The sequence below is a fragment of the Pinus tabuliformis genome, chromosome 4_2 (genome assembly GCF_031772625.1).
Source record: "Pinus tabuliformis cultivar Carrire ecotype Pingquan chromosome 4_2, CPIR1, whole genome shotgun sequence".
NCBI classification, from domain to species: Eukaryota; Viridiplantae; Streptophyta; class Pinopsida; order Pinales; family Pinaceae; genus Pinus; species Pinus tabuliformis.
The window spans coordinates 340,288,539-340,298,447 of NC_142304.1; the positions used below are offsets into that span (position 1 = coordinate 340,288,539).

The following is a 9,909-nucleotide window of genomic DNA, read 5'->3' on the forward strand; positions in this document are numbered from 1 at the left end:
CAAGCACTACAACTTTAGGAAGAGAAACATCGGTCCATAGACCCATGTTGCTCCTAGATTTCCCAAAAAACGTCGTTTAGGGCCTCAAAACGGTTCCGAAAGTTCAGGAACCGAAAAACTACTAAAAATAGTATATTGTGCTACAATTACGGAAACTAAAAAATTGAAAGAGATAGTTGTGGGGGTCCAAGTGGGATAGGTGGGTGGCCACCAACATCCACCTGGATTATTCCTCCCCCCTTAGGAAGCAATGGTCCCCATTGCGTTGAGTTCCTCCATCTACTGAACTTGGTCCCTAGTGAGTTGTTCTGTAATCTTGGATATGTCCAGTAATGGTGGGAAGCATGGTCGAGGGTGGTACACATTGAACACTTGGTGCAGGTGAAGGAATGGAGGAATGTTGTGCTCCAAAGCATTATTTCCCATAGCCTTGGTAATGGTGTAAGGACCATGTCGGCGTGGTCGGAGCTTCTGATGGGCTCTTGTGAGGCGTTCTTTCTGCATATGCAACCAGACTTTGTTGCCCACCTGAAGCTTGTGTGGTACCCTTGTGGGTGAGGAGAAGTTTTTCTTGTGTTCTATCATGACTGTATCCCTTTGCTGCTGCTACTGCGTGGGGGAATCCATCACGGGGGTCATGGATGTGGTGACGATATTCCCCTTACTTTGGGAGAAAACCAAACAGAAAATGAATTTCCTAGTCTGGGAGATGAGCTTGCTGCTTTTCTTAGCAGTGATCAAAGAGGTGGCGATAGGTGGGGCTACCTCTAGTATCCTGTATAATGAATTACACAAAGAAATAATGATAGCGCGAGGCCTTGACTCATACACAGCATGTCGCCTCCACAAGTATGGTTGGCCTAATAATACATCACAAACATCGAGAGGTGTAACATCACACAATACCTCATTTGTGAAGGGTTTGATGCTGTAGGGAAGGCGACACTGCTGGTGAACTCGGAGATCTCGTCCTTGGTGAAGCCACCTGATACTGTATGGCTGCGGGTGTGGTGTAATCGGTAGGCCCAACCGCTTAACGACCTCTGTTGAAATGAGGTTCTTTTGGCTCCCACTGTCAACAATGAATTGCAGCGGCGAACTGTTCACCCACATCTATGAGTGGAAAAGACACTCCCCCTCCTCTAGATCTTCAGGCTCATTCTTCTGGATCTTGGCGGTGGCAACAATGACGTTGGTCTCCACATCAATGATCTACTTCCCTTTCCCATTCCCCTTGCTAAGCTCTGATTCAGGGTCAGAACATGCATCTGATTCTAAAGCCTTCAAATTGGTCACCAACGACTGCTTCATTCGACACTCACTTGTGTTGTGAGTGGAGCTCTTGTGGAACTCACACCACTTTCCTATGTCCTTCTTCAACTTCATGGTGTTGTTATTTTCTTGCGGTTTCTACGGGTTGTCTTGGGTCACCCCGCCTTGGCTTTGTCCTTTGGTCTTTGGATTTGCCGATCCAAAGTCTCGCTTTTTCTGTTTGAACTTTTGCTCGATTTTGACAGCGTATCGATACGTCGTGCCGAGCGAGGAGATGTTCAGGAACTCCATCTCTTCTTGGATGTATCTGTGTAGGCAGCCACGGTATTTGAGTACCAAATGCAGCTCAGAATATTTGATGCCCAATTTTGTGCGAAGGGTATGAAAAATGTTTGTGAACTCCAGCACATCTTGGTCCCTTCCCTGTCACAGCGTGGTCCACTTTATGTATTTGTCCTCGTAGCTTTTGACAGGGTAGTACTGATCCTTGATGGCATCCCGGAATGAAGCCCAAGTGGGTGCAGCTGAAAATAGTGAGCCCATACTTTCATCCTTCTACTCGCAATAGGTTTCCCTACCAGTCCTTATCGTGGGGGTCTGCTTTGAGAAGAGAGAAAATAATCTTTTCCTGACTCGAAAATTCATGAACAGAAAAATACCCATCTAGCAGATTTAACCATTTATCTACGGCATCTGCGTCTATTTGACCCTCGAAGATGGGGATTTCAAAATTAACTTGTACCTTAAAGGGCGTGGCGTTTCCTAAGTATCCGTTGGAAGCCGATGCATTGCTTCTGGGTAGCCGCTGAAGGATCTGTGCAAAGTTGTCCATCATCGCATTCCTTTGTCGCTCAAGGGCTTCTTTGAGCAAGATTTTGATAGGATCTCCCACCCCCTCATCTTTCTTCTTATCCGCCATGGGAGTCCATCGGGATTTGCGAGGTTGGTCTTGCTAAGGTTCGACCAGTTCAAGCCCTAACTCCTTATATCCCGACCTCGTTGGGGACATGCAAAGAAAAACAGAGAAAAAGCAGACTGCTCCGATACCACTGATTAGGATTTAAATAGGAATGCAAAAAATTACAGAGATAACCATAAACACAGAGATGCAGTGGAAATAATACTTCACTTCATTAATGTAAAATACTGAAATATGCTTACAAACAAAAATGGAAATAAACCAGCCAGGGTGATGGTAGCTTATCTCTGAGAAGAGATGTGGTGGCTACATCCCTCTGAGCTGTGTTACAATGAGGCTGGAGGGCCTATTTATTGTTGAGAAACAATGGAAAACCCTTAACATCCCAAAACCTAATCTTAGAAGAGGAAACACCAAATTGTGGGCACTGTTTTGGGTAAGTTGTTACATCAACTTCCCTGGGTCGTAACTTTGGCACCCGATCTTCATTTGATGCGTACAATAGCTCGTTAGAAAGATCTATCTGAGCACTACAAATTTGGGAAGAGCAACGTCGGTCCATGGACCCATGCTGCTCCTAGATTTCCCAAAAAATGTCGTTTAGGGCCTCAAAACAGCTCTAGAAGTTTAGGGGGTCCAAGTGGGATAGGTGGGTGGCCACCAACATCCACCTGGATCAGTGTTACATCCACAAACCAATTCTATTTCTTCCAACAAGCCATCTTGTAGGTCCACCTCAAGCTAAGTCCATGCCCATCTTTTATCGTTTTTTGAGTCCAAATTTAGCTCTAACTCCACAAATTTGTGGATCTTATTTCCTATTGAACTCAAGATTTATTTTCACCAAGGCACTAGAGGGAACCCCAACAAAATCTTACATATTGTTTGTGGAAAATTGGTTCCCTTGAGAAGTCAAAGTCTATGCTTCATCTTTGTACCACAAGACCTAATGGCCCCCAACTTTGAATTTTACCTAAAAGGTCATTTGCACCTAAGTCTAAATGTAGAAGAAAACACACTCATCCTCTAGTTAAAACATGGACCACTAAAGCATATCCATTAAAGAAACCCAATTATCCTCAATCCATATTTTAGGGGATTCTAGCGAGATAATCTTACCATAGAAACACTACACTATAGTCTTTCCCAAGATGTCTAAGACCTCCTCACTCCACACATCTAACCCTAATACCATTTTCACCTTTATTTTTTTAGCTCGAATGAACCTTTTCCTCCATTGCTTGGATTCCACTTTTTGAATGACCTCCTAGGAGAACTTCTTCCTAATCTACTCCGAAGGATCTAGATATTCAATTTCCTGGGGAAGTGGAGAAAGGCATTTGAAGCTTAAAAATGATGCATGTACTACATGGTCTATTTGGAGATTTGTCTCAGTATAAAACAAAGGGCTCACCACCTCAATATTTTTCCTAAAGTTAATAGGGTTATTAACATTCTCGTCTAGATTAGACTTGAGATAGACAAGTGTCCCTTGAGACTTAGAATGGAAAATTTTGGAGTTATATTTTGGGTGTGGTCAAAATGTTTGGACATGGTAAGGGCTATCTGCCCCATAGTCCACAATGTGTTCTTCCATGATGGCTAGCCTCCGAAAAAAGCCCGTCACAATAAAATTATCGGAAAAATCCGAATACGAGAACCATGGTAGATAAACCTTGTTAGAAAATCCTCCTAAAATGTTTCTTGCTAACATATTTGCTCTCATTTGGATTAGAGAGAGATGGAGAGAGATGATTGCGCTAACCTTTCTCAAGTATGCTTGGACTTGTAACTTTAATCATTCTATATCAATGACCTCAAACTCAAGACCGCAAAACCCCTACCTTGTTGCCCATACCCTAAACATTATCCTATATCTTTATATATATCCACAATATATTATAAGTTAATATAAGATTTTAATAAATTATAATTAAATAAATATTAATTTATATTATTTTTAAAATAGTAAAATATACCATAATTATGGTTTTATATGTAATGAGAATAATCATTTGTAAATATTGATTAATTCATTATTTATATTTAAGAAAATTTGAATTATTTTAAAAAATTAATGGTTTAATGGTCGAATTTAGAGTATTATCCAATATCTTTAGATTTTGCGTTATTAATTTATTTCTTTGGATTTAAAAAATGTAATAAGAAATAATTTTATATATTACTATGATACCAACCTAATTCGATCTTTTAATATAAAAATTATTTTCAATAAATTTAAAATTAAGCCCATATAAAATCTAAATTAATACATTGACATACATTAATTAATTAATAATAATAAAAGGATACATACATTGACATAGCTAAATTTGGACGAAGAAATCCCGCAAATAATAGGTTTTCCAAGGTAGTAAAATTTGCCGAATGTTTCGAGGCTTGTGAAACCCAAATAATGCTCGGAACAAGAAACTGGTTTGGCTTTATGGCCGTTGGCCTAAAACTAGTTACTATTTAGCGTCTTCACAGTTTCTCACATCCTCCCGCCATCATCAATTGACCTGGTTTGTCTGATTGTGCAGATAGCTTTGCTCTGGGGCAAGGAGAACGCCAAGAGGACACCAGGGACTTCTGATACTGGGCTCGCTCGCTAACTTTTTGGAGAACCAGACGTCCTCATACTTTGAGGAACCGAAGCTTTTAGAATTGGAATTCATTTGGAACTACTGTTTTTTTTTTTGGTTTTGCAGAACCAAACATCCTCGTTCTTTAAGGAACCCTAGCTTTTAGAATTAAAATTCCTTTGCAACTTTTGTTTTTTTTCTGTTTTGCAACTTTAAATTTAGGCACATTGATTTGATTTGATTGTCATATATTGTGCAGATAGCTTTGATTTGATTGTTTGTCATATATTGTCTGATTGTGCAGATAGCTTTGATTTGATTGTTTGTCATATATTGTGTTTTGTCTGGTTATTTTACTTGAGTAGGAGTAATGGAATCGTCTTGCAGTTCAATGAATTCCAACAGGCATTCCACAGAGAAGCGATGTCTCAGTCCTCTGCAGAAACAGGGTGCTTCAATGAATAAACACAGCGTATGCATTCTCTCCTCTTTTTTTTAACAGATAATTTCTATGCTGCAATCATGGCATTCCCCCAATTAGGTTTATTACAGTGAAATGTGGCTAGTGGGGCAACAGGTTATCCTGATTCAGTTGGAAGTCTGAATCAGGATTTGGTTTTAATGTTTTTGCTATCACAGAGCGATAGATTTATTCCGGCAAGAGGATCCATCGATTTGGACGTAGCTAGATTCATGGTCACGCAAAAGCAAAAGGACAATAACGATATCCATGCCCTCTCCCCTTCCCCTTCCCTTCGAAAAAAAGCATACAAGAAGGAGATGGCAGCCGCTTTATTGAAGAATGCCGGTGCTGCTGACAACAATTGCAGAATTCTTTCTTTCAATGGAAAATCATCGACTGTTTCCCAAGCTTCACAAGAAAATGTGTTGGCTAATCTCCCTATTTCTAGAAGAGCACGCAGATATATTGCTCAGGTAAGGCCTGGATTTCATAAAAAGAAAAAAAAATCATAGTCATTTTACTCGTTATTGAATTAAAGCCCTTGATCGTATTTGTCATTGCAACATTATCCCATGTCGAGGAGTGTTTTACACAGATTTTTCCTTTTCTTTTTCATTTGCTACGCTGAATTCGCTACCACACCCATTCCAGTTTCTTAAAAAAAAGTTATTAACATAACCCTGGATGCGCCCGACCTTCTGGATGATTATTACTTGAATCTGTTGGATTGGAGTTCCACCAATGTTTTGTCCATAGCCCTATATCTGAGCTTCTGATTGCACATGAAGAAGAGGGTCCCCGATGGGAGCCAAATTGCCGTTGGGTTGAATAATTCTGTTGTACAGTTATGGGATTCGCAATCTAATAAAAAGGTAAATAAAGCCTGTTTATCTCTTCCAAGGTTTTCTCATTCTAATATAAAGGCAATCTCTAAATTTGACATGATACAATTGCAGCTAAGAGCCTTGAAAGGTCATCATGACCGTGTTGGTGCACTTTCTTGGAATGGTCCTATAATCAATCATGATGTTCGCATCCGTGACCACATTGTTCAAACATACAAAGGACACACCCAGGAGGTTTGTGGATTGAAATGGTCTCCTTCCGGCCAACAACTTGCAAGTGGGGGAAATGACAATCTACTCTACATTTGGGACAACAGCATGACATCCCATAATCCGTCCTCTCAATACTTCCACCAATTAGATGAACATTGTGCAGCAGTCAAGGCCTTGGCATGGTGCCCCTTCCAGAACAATCTTTTGGCATCTGGTGGAGGGACTTCAGACGGTTCTATAAAGTTTTGGAACACTCAAACAGGTACCTGCCTGAATACCGTCGACACCCATTCCCAGGTCTGTTCATTGTTGTGGAATAGACATGAGCGTGAGTTATTGAGTTCGCATGGGCTAAATCCGAACCAGTTAACCTTATGGAAATACCCTTCCATGGTGAAAATTACTGAACTTACAGGGCATACTGCTAGAGTTCTTCATATGGCACAGGTATGAAAATTCATGCTTTTTATGAGTACTTATACATGCAATCCATGTTTTCTCTTTAAATTTGTCCTAATGACCCTTACCATTGTTTTACTTCTTCAGAGTCCTGATGGGTACACAGTTGCATCAGCTGCAGCAGATGAAACACTCAAGTTTTGGCAAGTTTTTGGGGCTCCTGATGCCTCAAAAAAGACTAAGACTAAAGATGCAAAAGGGGCTTTCAACATGTTTCATATGCACATCCGCTAAGAAGTATCTGTCAAAATTCATGGAATCAGGATGGATGTTCAACTGAAGGTACTAATTAGATGTTCTTTTTTTTTTGTTTACAAAGCTCTTTTGCAGGCACTGTATAATTCTAACTTCTGTTGGATTTTCATGTAGTACATTCCAATTTCTTCTTTGTAATATATTATAATTTCTTAGTTTGTACTAATTGCATGAATTGTGTATAGAGGGGCTTTCAACAAGTTTCATGCTCACATCTGTCCAGATTCATGGAATCAGAGCGGATGTTCAACTCAAGGTAGTAATTAGATGTTTTATTTTCTGCTTGCAAAGGTCTTTTGCAGGCGCTCTATAGTTCTGTACTCTAGTATGAAGTGTGTATTTTATCTATTGTGGACCCTGATGGAACGATGTGGCAACAGCTTTGTGAGACAATGATCCATTTCTTCAGCTGCGTGATAAGCTTTAAAGTGGTTTTAGCAAGTCTTTGGAGCTTCAAAGACGGTTCCAAAAATGATACTTTATGGCTGTTAGCAAGGATCTGATTGACAACTATAAAAAGGCCTCCATGCTTCTACACATGGAATGATGATGAGGGGATGCTAAATGTTGCAGGTAATGTTTGAATTATTTATTTTGTTCATTAGCTGTAAGGAACTTATATCTATATTTTTATATTTTTATCTCCTGTATATTTTATTTTTGTAATATGGTACACTATCCCATCATGCAATTCTTGTCACGTGTGAATTCTGATAGGATATTGATATTAATCAGAGTAACTAATCACATACATAAGTACTACTCTGATTCATGTGGCTACAATTTTAACATTAAAAAATATTGACTGCACTGAACTGACTAAATCCTTAAATAAGCAGACAATAAATTGAGAGCTTCTCATGTCCTGCAAGGACAGGCAATACTGACATCTTGTATTGCATCCCTGTTGCGAGGTCATGTCCATGGATTTTAAACCTTCGCTCTCATGGAACTGCTGGCCTCAGCAATAATCTTTGTCCTCTGTCTCCAAACAAATCTTGATTTTTTGTGGAAATTGTTTCTGCTTCTTGTATCCAGTGATCATCTCTTGCCTCCAGTTATGTTATTGGGCTGTTTAACTGATGAGCCATTATATTCTGTATTCATCTGCTCTCATGAATCTGTCTTCCTCATCAATCATGATTGCCATATGTTGCCAAACACATCTTGAATGTTAGTCAAAATTGTTCACGCTCATTGGCTCTATCTGGTCATTATATCTTGCCTATGATTACTGACACCTATTATTGCGCTGTTGGAGAGACCAGTCATTCTTATCCTGTATTCCTTTGCATTTCAAATCGGTTAAGTTCTGGCATTTTTTCTTTGTTCGATAGCCATCCTGTGCCTGTATTTTTCTATGAAACTTTGATGGTTTTTGGAGTTGTTGCGACTCCTCCATCTGGTTCCCGCTGGATTCTTGCCATATTTTGGATTGCATTACACAATTATTTTTCATACTCTACGTTCAGCTAATTAGAATGTTTGCTGGTACCTCTGATTTAAGCATACCCATCTCTACTATTTCATGGATGTTGCCATTTTTTCATTTACTAAACTGTCTTTGCCTGTTTTTAAATTACCTTACAAGGTAATTTAAAGGAAATACTGACATGTATACTGGCAGCATTCAGTTGGTCAGATTTATTCAGAATTTGCAGATGATTTATAATTTATTATATATCGCTGATTGACACTCAATATTACCATTTACCAGATGTCTAGCATTTTTTTTATCCATTTAGTCATAATTAAAATTGGATCAATGAGATGTAATCTGCAAATGAGGTCGGTGAAGAATCAGTGGGAATAATTAAGATAAAATTCAAGGTTTTCCTCTATCTTTGAAGGCTAAATGACGCATTGTCAAGTATTTCAATCTAATGTAGCAGAATTTATTAAATGAGAGACATTTTGAGTTTGCAAGATACTGTTTAATTTGTTATGCATTGCTACGCTTACCACTTCCATAACATTTGTCTAACACTATGAATTGTTTCTCTTTACTACACATGTTACAGAAGATCGTTTGAGGTGCCTTTAACGAACATGGGATCTTGCCAACATTCTAAGATGTTCGAGGATGGGTTCAACTCTCCGAAGAAAAATCGTACAGAGAAGAGCGGCATGGTTCCTCAATTGCATTTTTTTAATCTCAAGATATTAAGGTACGCTCTTTTGTTATTGGTTCTGTACTTAGCTAGTTGCACTACAATTTTCCAGCACAACTGAATTGGTAAGTGCCTCTGCTTCATACTATCTAGGCTTCATCTTTATTATCTTTTATGCATGAATTTGTCTTGTAATTTCATTTTATTGTTTTTCTTTCTTTACTGACAATTGCCTCATTGTAGCTCCTCCTTCCCTTTGGGCATTGATAATCAATATCTATTGATGTCTGCCCCATAATCTTACAGTGGCATTTTTCAATGCCACCAATCTTCCAACTGCATTTTTGAATGCCACCAACGGCATTTTTCAATGCCACCAATCGAGAGGAAAATTTTCCACCCTTCAACTTCTTAAATTGACATCAACTTTGAAGTCTTTCTAGGATTATAGTTCAAGGCATTGGGAATAACTGAGATACAGGCAAAATGTTGATCAGCAGCCTCCATTACTTCAAAGCTTTTGATAATTTTTTTGAAAGGGCAATGCCTGTCTGTGGATATAAATCCAAGTGTTTAGATACAAGTTTTCTGAAAACAGTTTAACTTTTGAAATTCTATTGTTATTTTGGTGCTTAGGGTTCTGAATTACAATTTAGCATTGAATCAAATAACTAAAAATTCAGCCTTTACTGAATCTACAATATATACATTTCACTGGCATAAATTATAATATGAATGAAGTTCCTGCATTACATATCCCATCTATCCAATACAATTACTTCAGTTC

At 38.8% G+C, this 9,909-nt stretch overlaps 1 protein-coding gene across 4 annotated transcripts; it reads left to right on the forward strand.

Moving 5' to 3' along the window:
• Positions 1-4,575: 4,575 nt before the first annotated feature.
• LOC149169326 (cell division cycle 20.1, cofactor of APC complex-like) lies at positions 4,576-9,239 on the forward strand. Of its 4 annotated transcripts, XM_089428652.1 has the most exons (7): positions 4,578-5,248; positions 5,416-6,111; positions 6,196-6,744; positions 6,844-7,038; positions 7,197-7,267; positions 7,392-7,584; positions 9,033-9,239. In XM_089428652.1, the coding sequence occupies exons 2-4, from the start codon at positions 6,022-6,024 to the stop codon at positions 6,988-6,990; spliced, it is 786 nt and encodes a 261-aa protein (XP_089284778.1). In that variant the 5' UTR covers positions 4,578-5,248; positions 5,416-6,021; the 3' UTR covers positions 6,991-7,038; positions 7,197-7,267; positions 7,392-7,584; positions 9,033-9,239. The 4 variants fall into 4 exon arrangements, with proteins under 4 accessions (XP_089284775.1, XP_089284777.1, XP_089284778.1 ...); XM_089428649.1 differs by having other exon boundaries at positions 4,576-5,248; positions 5,416-6,744; XM_089428651.1 differs by having other exon boundaries at positions 4,576-5,248; positions 5,416-6,744; positions 9,036-9,239.
• Positions 9,240-9,909: the final 670 nt, after the last annotated feature.